The 17,284-nt window shown below is 41.3% G+C and overlaps 1 protein-coding gene and 1 long non-coding RNA gene across 12 annotated transcripts in view; one reads left to right on the top strand and one right to left on the bottom strand.

The window, feature by feature from the left end:
* Positions 1–10,070, top strand: part of DOCK10 (dedicator of cytokinesis 10) — a 260,529-nt gene extending 250,459 nt beyond the window's left edge. For 3 of the 11 annotated variants that reach the window (XM_025463245.3, XM_025463242.3, XM_025463246.3), the window contains exons 52-56: positions 1,145–1,355; positions 2,549–2,739; positions 4,823–4,923; positions 5,074–5,212; positions 9,323–10,070. In XM_025463245.3, the coding sequence (XP_025319030.3) occupies positions 1,145–1,355; positions 2,549–2,739; positions 4,823–4,923; positions 5,074–5,212; positions 9,323–9,439 (759 nt within the window). In that variant the 3' untranslated portion in view covers positions 9,440–10,070. Of the gene's footprint in view, positions 1–1,144; positions 1,356–2,548; positions 2,740–4,822; positions 4,924–5,073; positions 6,498–6,529; positions 6,606–9,322 lie in introns of those variants that run through there. The other 8 variants (XM_025463244.3, XM_049100908.1, XM_049100909.1 and 5 more) reach the window with 5 other exon arrangements.
* Positions 4,497–10,682, bottom strand: LOC112669810 (uncharacterized). The gene is made up of 3 exons (XR_003142568.2): positions 10,595–10,682; positions 10,165–10,271; positions 4,497–5,389 (listed from the first exon to the last, which is right to left on the bottom strand). It is a non-coding gene; the product is annotated as an uncharacterized LOC112669810 (long non-coding RNA).
* Between the last annotated feature and the right edge of the window lie 6,602 nt (positions 10,683–17,284).

Genomic DNA, 17,284 nt, shown 5'->3' with positions numbered 1-17,284 from the left:
GGTCTGGGCCTGAGACTGCTGGGTCTGGGCAGAAGTTCTTACCATGTGCTCCTCGTTCTCCCCCTTAGCTGGGAAGGTACAATTCCCTTCCCCATGAAGGTGGACAGAACTGGAACCACCCTCATAGTGGCTCTCCTAAATAGGATGCATAGACAGAGCTCTAGTGGGATGAGAAAAATGTTGAATGTGGTGTGAGACAACTGGAGTCTTCATTCTACCGCAGTACCGCCTACCAGCTGGTGATCCCTCTTGGAGAAACAGGGGGGTCACTCTGAATCTCCTTTTTTTTTTTTTTAATCTGCAAAGTGGTTACAATTATACTCATGTTACAGTGTAATTTTTAGGCGCATTACAAAGAAGTTCTTGAGCTTCCTCGAATCTCTGGAATTGGATAGGCAGCGCGTGGGTAAACAGATGGAGAAAGCTGGAGGAAGTTTGAAAATTCTTCCAGAGATCATTAGAAAAGAGTCCAAGAATCATCTCCTTCAACCCTGAAAAACAGCAAGAGCCATTCCCTGGCTGTTCTTGGGACCTCCTGCCTGCCTCCGCTGCTGTTTGAGAAGCTTAGTCACCACAGCAGAGTTAGGAAAGAAACTATATAGGATGATTTACTGCAGATAAGAGAAGGAACTGGAGTAACTGAAAATGAAAACATTTGCAATCATGAGATCAGTGAATCAGTGAATCCACTCAACAGGCCAAGAACCTCCTTCCACATTATAAGCCCAGAGCCCATGGGCCTAGTCTAGTTACATGGCTAAATTGTAGGTGGACAAAGAGATATATTTCTACTCTTAAGAAGCTTGTATTTTAGACAAGCGGGGACATTCATTGCAGAAGAGAAAGAAAATCAAAGATGAAACGATATGCCATAGCCAGGTACTTAGGTTTGGGAAAACCTCAGCTACTTGGAGGGCTGGCTCCATCCGGTCCACCATCTGGCTGCTCCACCACGGGCCATCCACTTACTTGTCCTGTGGTTTCAGTTCACCCAGCTCTGAAATGATAGGATGGCCTATTTATCCCCAAGGGGTCAGGGTTGGGCCCCTCGGGATGCCGGTTGGTGGAATGCAGAGCTTCCCGCTTGCTCTCAGGAGCACCTGTAGCTCACCACGCCTTCCTGGACCATAATGTGTTAATGCAGGTAAACCCCAAGGATCTGGACCCCAAATATGCCTACATCCAGGTGACCTATGTCACACCGTTCTTTGAGGAAAAGGAAATAGAGGACCGGAAGACAGATTTCGAAATGCACCACAACATTAACCGCTTCGTGTTTGAGACGCCCTTTACGCTGTCGGGCAAGAAGCACGGCGGGGTGGAGGAGCAGTGCAAGCGGCGCACCGTCCTGACCAGTAAGTGCCGGGCCTGCCGCTGGCTGCCATGCAGACCCCTCTATTTGGGGGGCTCCATGGATCTCGAGGCATTTCAGGCCTGCAGACAAGTACCTGGTACCTGCTAAACTAGAAATGTTTGGGGGGTGCAATTTCCCCTCCCTCGGGAAATCAACCAGAAGAGGCATTGTCCAGAGTTACTTTATGCACCTGGTCCCCCTAAGCATTAAGGCCGTAAAGATCATGGTGGTGTCAGTGCCCTGGGAAAGGCACTCCCAACCTTCCCCTGCTCTCTCCCTGAGCCTGTCCCCAGGTACTTCGGGGTTAGCAGTTCGCAGAATTGTGTGCTTGGGGGCCAGATTTTACACCACTCTGGATTCAGACTCCTCATCTATAAACTAAATGCAGCGAATGACCCCCCTACATCCCTTCTCGTACCATCTAGATCTATTCTATGAGCTAGTCATCTTTTCAGTTATTCAACACACATTCGATGAGTGCCTGCTAGGTGCTGAGCACTCTTCTGGGAACTTAAATAAAAGGACCACAATTGTGGCTCTCAAGGTGTTCATGCTCTGGTAGGAAAAAGCCAAGTAAAGCCAGAAATCCAGGTGGGCATAGCAGGAGAAAGAAAGTGGGAATGCACAGGACAGGGGCCCCTAAGGCAGGTCAAGGAGAAAGAGGAGCAAGGGTATTCTGGACGAATCTTGAGAGATGAGTAGTCCTGGATTTCTCGAAAGATGCATGAATCACAGAGACCTGGATTATAGGAAACATTCATCTTTGGTAAACTTTTCCAGAACTTTTATCATTAAAAAAAAACAATTAGAACAAAACTATTATAATATATGCTATTTTGAGTATATATTGAAGCATTCTTTAGTGTGGTTTAGTATAGTCTTTATTTGAATTTTAAGTTGTGGGGCAACTATCATCTTTTCAGTGTTCAGAGACTCGAAAGACCTTAATCCAGCCCACAAAATGAGGACTTGTTGGCTAGCCAAGCGTGCAAGAGCAAGCCAGGCAATAGTAGCTGGGCCAAAAGCTAAGAGATATGAGACACCAGAGGAAAAATAACCCACATTTACAGAAATCGTGCAGGTGGAAGATGCTGTGTGCAAAAAAAATGATACACGATCGTCTGGACCTTCGGGGGTACCCTGGACTCTTCACTAACCCTTAATTTTTATCTCTCTTGCATTGCTTCTGTGCAGCAAGTCACCTGTTCCCCTACGTGAAGAAGAGAATACAAGTCATAAGCCAATCGAGCACAGAACTGAATCCTATTGAAGTGGCGATTGATGAGATGTCCAAGAAAGTGTCTGAGCTTAATCAGCTTTGCACAATGGAGGAAGTGGACATGATCAGACTGCAACTCAAAGTCCAAGGAAGTGTCAGCGTGAAGGTAGGCATTGTCCTGAGCAGCGACGCACAGGGCCAGTGGAACCTGATATACAACACCCTAGAAATTTTTTACAAAAGGTAGAAGAGACAATTTTCGGTTTGTGATACCATCCAGAAACTTCATCTGAGACTTTAAAAATTTTGTTTCATTGTAAAAACATCGATGATGCCAAACACGAGGAAATAAACCTTTTTTAATTTTAGCCAAAGTAAAATTTCTTCTTCCTCAATCCTCCTCTCCCGTCTTCTCTGGATAAGCTACGTTTTGTATTCTAAAATCTAACAAATGAAGTGACTAATGGTTAATAAACGTGGCCCTCTCATAAATATCTGCTAGTGAGAGCCTTATGAAAGTGTTCAAAACAATTTTTTAATGTTTATTAATTCATAAGATGTGTGCTGGTATTTATTTGACTGTCAGAGGCCTGAGAGGAAGCAGATGGCCTGTTCACAGTGGGTAATTAAAGAAAATATAACAAACAGACTATTTCTAAAAGTATAAGCAGTATTTAGGAAAACCAACAAGACGGTCTCAGGAGCTTGCAATACTGAGGGGGCTGTTAGCCCCTAGATCTGAAGAGTGAGGGGAGAGAAGAGTGAATGGAAGCAGAGAGAAAGCTGGGACAGCAAGCAGGTGAGACAGACAGCCATGCAGCTGCTAGACAGAGGATTCTCAAGGAGGAAACCCCAGGGCCAGAACAACCCCCTGACCAGCTAGGATTGGGGAAAGCCGGGTGAGGCACTCACCTTGGGTACAAAATTTAAGTGGGCATCAAAAAACTCAGCACCCAGGGCACCCGGGTGGCTCAGCAGTTGAGCATCTGCCTTCGGCTCAGGGCATGATCTTGGGGTCCTGGGATCAAGTCCCACGCCAGGCTCCCTGTGAGGAGCCTGCTTCTCCTTCTTCCTATGTCTGTGCCTCTCTCTCTGTGTCTCTCATGAATAAATAATTAAAAATCTTAAAAAAAAAAAAAGCTTAGCACGCAAGATAAAATAATATTAATGCAGTATTTTTTTAAAATACAAAATAATGCCAAAAGTTTATAATGAACCAAGTGTTAACATTTTAAGTAAAGGCAGGCCAGTAACCATGCCAGGTGGGACTACACCGGAGCCCAAGGCAAAAGGAAAAATCAGTCGTGCTGATCCTGATATTGACCCGCTCACCTCTTCCCTGACTACCTCTCATCTGTGTCCCCCATGGCCGACTCAAAATAGTAATAATAATAAATCTTTTAAAGCCAGAAGGCCAAAGAAACATTGCTATTCTCCAAATGGGCCAGCTTCCCTCAGAACATAGCTGTGTTGAGGAACGTGGACATTGGATCTGGAGAAGCAAAGGAGAGTATCCGTAATGTTTGCTCATTCTACATGCTGGCAGTCCCTGGCAGGGCATCTGAAGACAGCTCAAGTACAGTACTTGCTTCCTTCTTCTGTGACCCTATGCCTTCCAAGCCCCACAGTCACAGTAGATGAGAAATACTAAAGACCGTAGACTCCTCCACGAGTGTGAGCCTACTCCCATGTGTCGGAGCGTGAATAGGACCTGGCATTGTGCATTCATTCAGCAAATCTGATAAATGCTTCCTCCGACCACAGTCTGGGCCGGACTGTCAAGGAATACAGTCAAACAGCCTTTCCCAGGGTGGCGCGTATATCACCACTGCCACCCCTGAATGTCTGTTATTAATAGTTAAGTGTCTACTTTAATCTGAATAGACAAAAAAAAATAAGCAGCACGTCAAACATTTGATTCCATGGATGTTAAAATTAAATTTATTTCAGTAAATGAAAATGAGCCTAGTTTCCAAAGATATTAAGAATGTAACGTTGCAAGCCGAGTGCAGATGAAAATGTGAAACAATGGGCAAGTGACAGTTTGAAAAGGGGTGGCCGTGAAGTGCAGCACTCAGATGCCTCCTTCAGGAGCTTACTGACCACTGAGTTGAGGGACAGCAGATAAAGACAGGCTCTGTGAGAGGATTTGGGTGCTGAGTGATTGGTGCTACTCCTTCAGCTCTGGAGAAGGCACCATCCAAGGAGGAAATGGGATCGCCCTCAACCAATTCTCTTCTCCCCATTAGGTTAATGCTGGGCCAATGGCCTATGCGCGAGCTTTTCTTGAAGAGACCAATGCAAAGAGATACCCTGACAACCAAGTAAAACTTTTGAAGGAAATCTTCAGGTAAGTTTTTCTTTGTTGGAATGTTCTAGAGCTCCCTTGGGCAGGAGCCACCTGACCAAACCTCTTGCAGGTGGCAGTCTCTCAGCAGCCTGACCTTGAGCAGCCAGTTTCTAGGGCTAGCTGGTAATTTGCTTCTTGCTGTCTCTGAAGGCAATTTGCAGATGCGTGTGGGCAGGCCCTCGACGTGAATGAGCGGCTCATCAAGGAGGATCAGCTGGAGTACCAGGAAGAGCTGCGGTCGCATTATAAGGACATGCTCAGCGAACTCTCCACAATCATGAATGAGCAGGTAAGACTTGGTTTGAGGCGGCCCAAGCTGCCAGTTCCTAGAAACTGGCCATTATATTCCCAGTGCCAAAAGGACTGTAAATGTCTCTTTTACATGAACACCACGGCACTGAGTTGCTCACTCCTCCATGCACAACGCCCCTTGCCTCTCAAAGCGGAGAGCAGGTTGGGGGAAAATCTATAGGGGAAAAAAAAAAAACAGAAAAGGTGAGAACCCAGGTAATTTCCAAAGTTTTCAGATATGTTCATCCAAACCATATGAGCTGTTGGCTTTTGAGAATAGATGGAACCCATTAGACAAAGAATATTGGGTGACATTCCACTAGGTTTGCTGCTGCACCTGTCACCCCTGATTTAGGACCTCACAACTCCTCCCTGGCTGTGGGGTAGAGTTCCACAGTCCTGCCACCAGGAGTCTCTGTACTAAGAAGAACGCCAGGTCTAGGGTGGTGACTTTTTAAGGTGGAGACTGCATCTACAGAGCCTGGAAATTCCTGATGACGTGCAGAATTGGGTAAAACTTAATCCTCTACCCCACCAGCACGTCATCCATGCATCCAGCATGTTCCATAAGGCTGTGCACAAAATCAGGATATTCGTTAATCACAGTACTTTTTGAGATACAGAGAATCAAGAGGTCGAAAGTCAAGTGCTACCCTTTGGCTTCTCAGCATCCATCAACCCTCACACTCGACCTGGACATCTTCTTATTCATGGTCTCCTCCAGGAGTTAGATGTGCCCTTTACAGGATAATTGACAGGAAAATTTGAATAATCTCCTAACAGTGCCCCATGCATAGTAGCCACTCAATAAAAATTAGCTCTCCTTCATTTCTTTAAATGGTTTAGCGCTAGCAACACAATTCACAAAGCATGAAATGTAACGCATGAATATTTTCTTCTAAGTGCATTTCTCATATGTTTCTTTTTTTCTTCTTTTCCATCTCCTTTTACACACATTTTAAACTCTCCAAAGTAGCTAGGGAAAGAAACTGGTTAATTGACTTATGTTGGAGATCATTAATCTCCCTGGATAGAATTCCTCAATGAGGGATTATTATTAGTGATTTGAGACTATTAAAGGGTGATGGGAATTAAAAACTCAAGAGAGGTGCCTTGATTGCATGGGGTAATCATAAATCTGAGGGTGAAACAAAAAGAACAAGCAGTGGATCTTAAAGCTGGAAAAGGTAGTGAAGAAATGCTTGTTTCCAACTATAAATTGCATTCCAACTATAAGTTGCATCCAACTATCAATTGCAATTGAATTGCCTTGAAACTTTGGGCAAAAAATGCTTTTCTCTTTTTTTCCTGGCAGCTGTGTCGCGGTCCGTGTCTGTACAGCTTCTGTTCCTCTGTGTCTAGTATTTCCCTCAGTACTATAAGCAAAAGTGGTATGTTTTTCTTTCCTTATGTCTACACTGTCCTTTGTGGCCTTCTGGTCTTCCTTGCTCTTCCTAATTGTTCACATCCCCCCAGACACCTTCATAATGGCTAGTGTTCTCTGAGTGTTTGTATAACTAGAACAACTTTATTTTCATTTCAAGATAAGTTGATATGGGGCACCTGGGTGGCTCAGTGGTTGAGCATTTCCCCATAGGGAGTCTGCTTCTCCCTCTGCCTATGTCTCTGCCTCTTTCTGTGTCTCTCATGAATAAATAAATAAAATCTTTTTAAAAAATAAGTCAATATAAAAAAAAGCTTACCAATTAAAGTTAAAAGCTTAGCTTTTACTTTTTTTTAAGTAGGCTCCATGCCCAACATGGAACTTGAACTCACAGTCTTGTGATTGAGAGTTGCATGCTCTACTGACTGAGCCAAACAGATGCCCCAGCAACTTAGCTTTTAAAAAGAACATTCATACTCTACCAATTTATAAAATATATTTGAGTTTAATTGTATTCAAAACAAGGATTCAGTATACCTCAAATTGCAACAACAAAACAAAGATAAGAAGCAGCTGATTAAGAGGAGAGAAAAATAATTTTTTTCCAGGAAACCTTACTCAAAGAAACAAAGTTTGACTTTGTGCTTCCTGAAAACTGATGCAAAGAAAAGAAATGGATGGATTGCACAGATCTTATTATTCGGTAAAAGAAACAGATCTGTCGGCAGGAAAGATAAATTTTCTCTTGGTCCTGGGGATTTCTCATATTGTTATTTATGTATGGTAAATGACTACAACATACATGATACCGTCAAAAAAAGTTTTCCTTAAAAATGACTTACTCTATTATATAGGCATTCTACATTTCCACCTAGATTAAAATGAAGACAAAGTATTAACTTCTAGCTCTGTAAAAGAGATCCCAGAGGAGAAACTAGTTAATAATCATCAATCATAAGTGTAAAGCGTCCTTAGCAAAACTCTAAGTTATCTAGAGCAAAATTGGCCAATTTCATGACAACCATTGATAAGTGTTATTTGTCGGTTGTAAGGAATAATTTTCTGAAATCAGAAACAGCTAGCCAATGGTTAAGATATGCAAAGTCCTTAGTATTTTTTTAATGGGTATTTATTCCAGCTCAGATTTACAACAACAAAAAATTGTTTGCTTCTTTTCTCAATTTTTTTTTTTAATGAAAAGGCATCTGGTCATAATGATTGGGTTCAAACTCTAGTTGAGAGGAGAGCAGTAGAATTTTAGCATAATCTTATAACACATGAACAAGCCATAATCTGTAATGCATGAATACATTCACATACCTTTATACTCATGACATGTTCTGGAAAAAGTTACATACGTAGTTACAGTGCGGAGACAAATTCTACCACTGAGCTTTTAAAAATACAAATAGTGTTAGAATCTACAGACATAGAAAGAAAAAAGAAAAAAAACCAGAAATACAATTAATTATGCAATTCAGTCTGAAAGTGTCCAGAAAAGTCTTAGCTGACAGGATATCCTGAAACCACCTACTTAGTGAAAGAAAATTCTGTATAAGGAAAGAGAAGCAATAGAATCAAGTGGATGCTAGTGTATAAAATTGAGATGTTGAGATGAAATACTTTGGGTCGCTAAAGTGACAGGTGGACAAGAACTATCTTTATAGGCAGCCAGAATGCCACACTATTTTATAAGTAGCCAAAAAACCTAAAAGCCTCCTTTGTTGGAGGCCAAAGTGATACGTGTAAGTGGATGAAACATTAATATAAGATGCTCCTTTGGAGTCTCTTTCAGCACTGAGGATGATAGCATGGTGAATTCAATGGCAGTAATGAATCTCAAGTATAAAATACAGAGAAGGGAACAGATCCACTCTGCTATGGTGCCAAGCAGGCAAGATGCAAAGACATATTGCTCTGGGAGTTTCAGATACTCTATGGACACATTATTAACTGATTTATTTAAGCAGAACTTGTGGCATTGATCCTAAGGAGAATTTATTGGCAGTATAGGATACGAGATGCTTGGTGCTCTGTGCAGACAGAAGTGTTAATCTGTCTTGGAAGAGGGTTAAAGCTAAACCATAACAATATGTGAAGTAAGTGGGAAAAGCTTCGTAACTAGAAATTTGGAATATTCGTGAAGTCTCTTCTTTACCAGGCAGTCCATTTTAGAAGTGCCTGGGGTTTCTCCTGTTGCTATCGTATTTACATATCATTATTTGCACAGATCTGACAGGAAGGTATTATTTACTCACATTAATATTATTTTCAAAGCAAAATCAGGTCCAGGTGTATTTCTTTATTATATTTCCATTCAACGCAAGCATTCATTTAAGTGAGCTTTCAGATGTTTCCCTTTGTTGGCATTTTGACAGTATAAATCATAAAAACCTTCAGAATAACATAAAATTTTGGAATTTGCCAGAAAATTCCAATCACCTTATGATTGGGTACAATCGTAAAGTCATTATAAATAGACTTATATCTGATAGTTGAAGAGTATTGGGAAGCTATCTTAAATCTTGCCAAAATGCTTAATGACATGGGCTTGGAAAAAAAAATTCCAGAACTGCTCTGATAAGCTCATTTTCAAAAACTCGCAGTGTCCTTTTGGGGAAGAAAAAAAGCACTGTTCTGGGTTTTAATTTTGCGCTTGGCAATATTAACATGAATCTCTCTATTTTAATTGTTTTTTGTCGTGTTGTGTTTTGTCCTGTCAAGATTATGTGCAGGGACGACCCATCAAAGCGCGGAGCGGAGCGAACCTGCCCCCCAGTAGTTAGCAGGGCGCCTCCAGCTCTGCCCACGGTCTCTATCTCACCTAGTGACGAGGTTTGAGGGGAGGTCTGCTACATCAGATGCACCTCAAAGGGAACCTTCTGAATTTTGCAGCTCGTCTTGGGGAAGAGAAAGATTTAATTTATTTGAAATTTTTATAGTGTTAATAATTTTTTTTTACCTCGCTAGCTTGAGAATTTTGCCAGCCTCCGGTATTGCACATTTCTTATGAGTTTTTTTTCTTGAGCAGCGTTGATCAAGCCAAGCTGAATATTTGCCATGAAATTCCAATGAATGTGTAGCTCAAAAGCAAACCCTAAGTTTGCTGTCAGTTACAATATGTTCAATACCAAGTCCTAGTACACATATTTTAAAGGTCAAAGTGAATGTTTTTGTAACATTTAAGCATATTTCAAATGTAAATAGAAGATTGTAAAATATATGGTTTTTACCAAATTTAAAAGAACCTTTTTAGTTAATACTTATGGCAGTGCTAAAATTATATGAATAACATTTCAGATACCATTATATTAAAATATTTGTGTATGTGTACAAAAATGTTGATAAATACTAATCTTTAAAGTTTGTGGAGTTCCTTTATTTGTAATATATGTGCTCTTAAAAGCAATGGGATGTGAAATTATGTAAGTATTTTGTTGTTAATAGAAATAAAAAATACAATTACTTTGCATTTGGTTCCCTCTTGAAGAATGGGTGAGTTGCTACTTAAAAGTGGTTCATCAGACTGGAAGTCTGTCGAATGCAATCCTACACTCACTACTTACGGTGCCTCTTCAAAAAGTCAGGAAAAGGACTCAACCCTCAGCTGGGCAGGTCCTCCAAAGATCAACTAGACGGGCCAGAGCTTTCCAAATTGACATTGCTGGAATGACTGGGGAAGACAGAATGAATCAGAATCTTGAGAGTTGTGGTATTTCATAGGGCTCTTCACACATATTCCATCTCCATACTCTATAAACTTGGGGTAGGATTGCATGTTCCTGCCTCTTTTGAATTTAGAAGTGACCATGTCACTTGCCTTTGAAATGTGAGCAGAAGTGACGTGTCATTTTCAGGCAGATACTTAAAAGCCAGTGAGTGGCTCTGCTCAATCCTGTTTCTGAAGCAGTCACATAGAAATGAAGCCTCCATCAGCTTGAGTCCCCAAGTGACCACAGTGAGCACACACACACACACACACCATTCCCCACTAACCTTGTCAAACGTTGAGTGAGTAAGAGGTACATTCGATTACATGAATATCCCAGGATTCAGGGATTGTTTATTACTACAGCATTATGAGCTCATCCTAGCTGAATTGTGACTGGTGTTGAGGCATGTTTGGGAATTGCTAACACATTCCACCTCTCTACCCCTACCACCTCCTACCCCAGCCAACATGGGCAGCAGTGCAGCTGAACTGAGCTGCCTCCAGATGTAGAAGGCAAGCTTGGAAATACCATGTTATATTCACCCTCAGCAGCCATTCCAAAGGTCCAGCCTCCCATTGGAGACTGGCTGAGTTCATTTTCCCCTTCAAAAGTCCATTGGCCAGTGTCCACAGAAGGCCACAAAGAAGGTAGGGCTTAGGAAACATATTTTAAGTCCTGTGAACACAGTAGTGATAAAATAATATTTTAGAGGAAAACTGATCACTCAAGATTCATATAACTGCTCTTTTCTCAAATAGAGCCTACTGTTTTATTTTTTAAAAAGCCCTGTGATGAGCTGACCTCTGATTCAAAGTATCACTCCCAGCTTCATTCTGACTCCAGCACTCTTGGGTATCCATCTGACTGGGTTAGAATCTTGGTCCTCTTGTCTAATTTCCTCATCATGACTGTCCCAGGAACCCAGGAAGACTCTGCCCCTGCTATGGTTCCCACCCAGTTTCCACCCTTATGCCCAAATCCTTAAGCCCATCCCAACCAATCCATCTCCTAAACCCAAGGACACTGTCAGCAATGGGTTGCCTGTCCAATTCTGAAAATAAAATTTCCAAGGAAGTAACAAAAAATAATGGATCTTTGGGGCAGTTGGGTGGCTCAGTCCATTAAGTGACCAACTTTTGATTATCTGCTCAGGTCATGATCTCCAGGTCCTGGGATCCAACCTCCCATCAGGCTCTGAACTTAGCAGGGAGTCTGCTTAAGTATCCACTCCCTCTCCATCTGCCCCTCCCCTCACACTTGTGTGCTCATGTGTGCTCTCTTTCTCTAGAATAAATAAATAAATCTTTTAAAAAATATTTTTACTCTTGTTAAATGCCAAATATTCTAGTTTTTGCATCACAAGTAGCAATAAGTTCAATGGCTTCACTATGGTTTGCCCCCTCAAAGTGATTTCTAGAGCAAGTAGTTGAAGAATTCATTTATCTGAGAGAGAGCTCGAGAAGGAAAAAGAGAAGCAGACTCCCCATTGAGCAGAAAGCCCAATACAAGGCTTGATCCCAGGACCCCAAGGTTATGACCTACTCAATGGCAGACACTCAACCAAGTGGGCCACCCAAACACCCCATAGAGCGAGTAGTTTAAACACAACTGCTCTAAAGACAATGAACTGAAACCACTCTGCCTTAACAGCCTCAAAACTCCCCCTGCACAATCCCAGAGCCTTGTATCCCTTCCTTCTTTAGACCAGATGGATTAACCGGCTTCTCAAAGACTGAAGCCAACACATAAATGATTTATCTGTGACACACAGCATCTTCAGGTTTTTTTTTCAATTTGATATCAACACTTCAGTATTCAGAGACATAAAATTCCAGCTTCTTGGTATCTGTTAAAAAAAATCAGGTTCTCTGGTAATGCTGGATTCACAATCCCACATGACAACAATCAGTTAACACTGAGGCACTGCTGTCCTCTTACATGTGCTCTCCAGCTTGCCAGAGTTGGCACCAGGCCCTAACTGACTTATGCCAGATCAGTCCTCTTATTTATATCTCCTGCCTAGACCTGGGTATGTGCAGACCCCTGTTCAGACAAGCTTTTCGTATGCAAGCATAGTGATCACTAGATGTGGACAGCAGATCATCTGCTTCAGAATGGGGCAGGACACAAGTTAAAATGCATATTTCTGAGTTCTATCAAACCTTCTGAAATAGAAATCCCTAGAAGCCATACCCAGCTCCATGTGATTCTTAGGTACACCAGGGTATAAAAACTCCACTGAGTCTTCTAATTACCCCTAAAAATTTACTTTGCAGAAGATGATTCCTTATAAACTAGTGACCTGATTTTGAGTTGCCAGACATTGAATTCTGATTTTATTTTGTTTTTATATAACTTTTCTCAAAATAATCTATAGCATTTTACCCAAATTAATAACTCCTCAAAATAAGCTCAGTAAAGAAAAAAATGATAGTAAATTTCACAGTTCTACAAATGGAAAGAATAAAAATAAGACAAGTGGCATCATTTTCATTATTTACCCTGGAAAGTATCCAACACAGAATATGTGGAGCTAGTGCTTGGGCTCAGTCCTGGCTCTGTCCACCATCCATTCATCATCCCACTCAGTAGCTACCTCTTTTTTCACTCTCATTTTAAAATGCAAAATGCCCAGCCTGTAAAAAAAATTAATGTGTCCCTGCAATTTGGGTAAAAATTACCTGACAAATAAGTGCCCATTATCCAAACACACACAGTATGTCCCTATTTTAACTGTGTTCTCATTCACTTAGAAACCAATATAAATGGGTCAATTAGCCTGTTTCCTTCAGAATGACATATCGTTTTCTGAAAAATGGGGAACACGTTATAGGGAGGTATCAGCTTTCAGAACCCTGAACGTTGTTCTGCAAGATCTTACTGTATTTGCAGATTGATTTCTCATCTTATAGGATAGCCGAACTCCAGACAGATAAAAATCAGTACTCTTATGACCCATTTATAACCAGTTAGGAAATGAAACAAATTTGAAAGCCAAAGTGACAAATGATCCCAAATCACACTTTAAATTTGCTCATATTACAAGTGGTCCCTATGTCTTCCACTCCCACATTTGTATCAGTGAAAAATTATGTATATTTAAAAATAGGTATTATATGCTGAAATGTGATATTTTGTTCAGACAATGATGAAGTACAGGCGTGACAAATGTTGAAGATTCTCTGCAGGAAGACCCTTGTCCTCCTCCGAGTTTCTTATCCTGCTCGTTTGCCTACATGTACCCTTTCTTAGATCCACGATGTTCTGCTCACTTAGGAGGGGAAAAAAAACCACCTTATACTTCCTTCTAACAGAAAGATCCCTTTCCCTTTTCTCCAACCACACAAATCCAGCCCACAGATATTAGGACCAGCTGGATTCACACCTGTGGTGGATGCTATGATACTATACCAGCTCGATCCTTTTTTTTTTTAAGATTTTATTTATTTATTCATGAGAGAGACACACACACACAGAGAGGCACAGACACAGGCAGAGGGAGAAACCGTCTCCATGCAGGGAGCCCGATGTGGGACTCGATCCCAGGTTTCCAGGATCACACCTGGAGCTGAAGGCAGCGCTAAACTGCTGAGCCACCTGGGCTGCCCAGCTCGATCCTTTAAAACCAAGTCTCACCCATTCTGCCCGCTGCTGATACTCTTAGCTGATACTCAGCTAAAGGGTCTCAAATGAGTCCCTCTGGCCCACGGTCACATCATCACCCATCACCCAGAAGAAGCTCACACTCACAGATTGGTTGACAGTGGAAACTGCAAAGGCCTGGCTTTCTTGCCCCTATTTAAGACAGCTCTGAAAGGCCATCTTGGCTCCCTGGCTCTTAAATGAGAGGCCATTTACAACTACATCACAGTTAAGCAACTCCCCCTGCCCACTCATCCTCTGAAGAGGATTCCCAAAAGGCATTGTTTCCCAATATGTTTCCTACATGTACACCTCCACATAGAATGTTTCTTTGGGAATGGATCAAGTCAACAGTTCTCCAGAAGTTTTGCTTATGACTTGCTCACCTGGATTTCTCATCCTCTGCCCTTCATTGGCTATATTGCCTTTAATCTCCCACTTTCCTTTTCTTAATTATGTTGTCAGTTATCATTTCATGCATCTGTGTGTTCTTTCCAACCATGTCATGCCTTCCCTGAAGGCATATTGTGTCTCAATCCTCTTTGTGGTCTTGGCAGTTCAAACTACTGACCTGTGTTTCAGAGTTCCAGAGCTGCATTCTCAGGGCAGCCCGGGTGGCTCGGCAGTTTGGTGCCTGCCTTCGGCCCGGGGCGTGATCCTGGAGACCCAGGATCAAGTCCCACTTCGGGCTCCCTGCATGGAGCCTGCTTCTTCCTCTGCCTGTGTCTCTGCCTCTCTCTCTCTCTCTCTCTCTGTGTGTGTGTGTGTGTCTCTCATGAATAATTAAATAAAATCTTTAAAAAAAATTTTAATAAATAAATAATAACTCAGATCCAGCTGAAACAGTACATGAGTTACAAAGAACCATACCTGATAATTATCTGAAGTCTCAACTAGGTATGTCTCTGAGCTAATCACTTAAACTCTCTAAGAGAGAGACATGATCACCGCTGAACAAATTGTTATGAGAATTAAATGATAAAACAGATATGTGGATACTTTGTTGAGTGTTGTACATGTATGTTGTATATTAGTTGCTAGTTAAAAATTTTCAATTATCAATCCTACCAATGCATTCTATCTTCCCACACCATCCCAACGCAATCAGTATCTGATTCTCCTGATTCTCATACAACATTCAAGGTCTGATGGCTACTGAGAGAGCCACATGTGGATAATGCCAAGGAAGAAGCTTGAAGATATGAGAATGTTTATGGGAGGGGATACAGAATTTTTTAAGAAGGTGAAAAGGACTTTAAAACATCATAAGAGTTGACATTTGAGAGTCCCCTTCGCATGTCCTTTGAAGCTCCATCCTGATTATGTCCTGGGAATAATGACCATAACCCATGGTCTACTTAGAGAACACAGTCCCATCCTGGCCAGGAGCACATTTGCCCAAGATGGAACATAAATGTTGATTTACCTATGGGTACAGAGAGGAGCTGCTATGAATAGGGGGCAGACAAGCAGATAAACAAGTTTGGGCTCAGAACCTGGGTGAGTAGGTGTTGTGAGTGAATTACATAGATGAAAAGACACCAACCAAAGAAAGAAATTCCCAATAAAGCTCTAAACTCCTTTACCTTCCCCTTACCCGCTGATATTCCTGTAGGGAGTGCATGTGCTTGGGGATGGGAGGAAGGGAAGAATAATTTGATGGAATTATCATAAATCACAATTCTCAAGAGAAATACTACAGTGAGCACATAAAGTTGATCTTACAGGAATAAGGAGTGAAAGATAAATCAAAACATACCCAAATGGGGTTCACGAAGGTCACTTGGAGAAGGTAATGGTGATTAAGCCTGAGTAATTGAGCAAAGGTTTACAAAGAATAGCTTTAAATAACACTGATGTCAAGGATTCTCCAGGGGAGTCTGCTTGCAATTTTCTTACATCATTAATATTAATATCCAACTATAAAGTTATTGTTTCTTGGATATATTCCTAATGTATAAAGGACATTTGCTTTGAAGCTGATGACTTTGTATTCCATCAAAAGCAATACAACTATAACTACTAAATCTAGTTTTTAAGTTATAAATAAGATAGTGAGTGGTATTTGCAGGATATTTTATTGAACAAAATGGCCCACTGATCGAGCAAAGCTGTTCCATAATACTCGCCTGGAGGTTAGTAAACCCCTTTGTATTTCTAAAGGACTTGCCATCTGCAATGTTATTTTTCCCTCTGAATGAGCAATTTTAAAACAAAATAATAGTAAATTTCTACAAATCAATTTAAATAATTTTTAACGGAAGTTTCACTTTTTACAAAAGTCAAGTAAACTAGAAATCTAGTCAGAAAGGCCCTGGAGTGTTCTTTGAAAATATTTCCTAACAGTGACCCAAGGCCATGGCAAGGCCTTTTACCACCTCAGCTCAAAAATATTCCTCTGGATCCAGAGAGTCAAATGGCCCATCACATTCCATGGAGTGGTTTTCAAAGTTCAGATTCTCCTGAACAGCTGAGCGAAACAGACATTGACTCTCTTAGGTTTATTGAATTAGTTATTCCTAAACTAGAGGATATGGGAAGTGTGTGACCCCCCCATTCTGCCTTTCACACTTAGAAAAGCTGAAAATAGGATTCCTTTCTAGAAAGAAACTGTTCCCATTAGGATTTTAAGCTCAAGAGTTGCAAATGATGGTGCAAAATGATCTTTATTCTACCTTTAAAAGATCCTGGTTCAGATACCAGATATTTATAGTTACTACGAGGCAAAATAGAGAAAAAAAAAACAGTAACAGGCTTATGAAACCAGTATTCACTGCCTCCTATAGCGTAATTTGCATGTGTAACTGTGCAAACAGAGTCAGTGACTGTTAAAAGAAGTGGAGCTTCTTTCCCTGTCTTTCTTTCCTATCTTATTGTTGTCCTGCTTGCAATGAGTCAGAGCCCCAAGAGGGGATGGGTAGGTGCCACTCCCCAGAAATGGGGATTTCCTAACATCATACATTTGGCAAGAAGGAAATGAGATGTTTAAAAAATTCATGAAACGCAAATGAGTCTAGCCCAGCAAAGTAAGCCAACACTTCCCTGACTCCCAGGCAGATCACTGGCCCTCGGGAGTCTGAGGTTTTCCATTTGCAAAAGCTCCCATTTGATGAAGCATCTGTTTGTTGCTGGGGGATATCATGGCAACATTATTTTATATCTCTAAAAATAACTTCCATTTGCCATTATTCATTAAATTAGAAGTACATCATTAAAAGTTAGGTTTTCAAATCAAGCTCTCCGTAACATAACAAGATGCCTTGGTTTGAAGAATGGGCTTTAATATTTTGGTCACTACTGATTTTTCCAGTTTCATCAAATGGGCAGCTTT

Source organism: Canis lupus, chromosome 25 (genome assembly GCF_003254725.2).
Source record: "Canis lupus dingo isolate Sandy chromosome 25, ASM325472v2, whole genome shotgun sequence".
Taxonomy (NCBI): Eukaryota; Metazoa; Chordata; class Mammalia; order Carnivora; family Canidae; genus Canis; species Canis lupus.
Note: the sequence above shows the minus strand (reverse complement) of the source record. Positions and strands in the feature narration are given on the sequence as shown.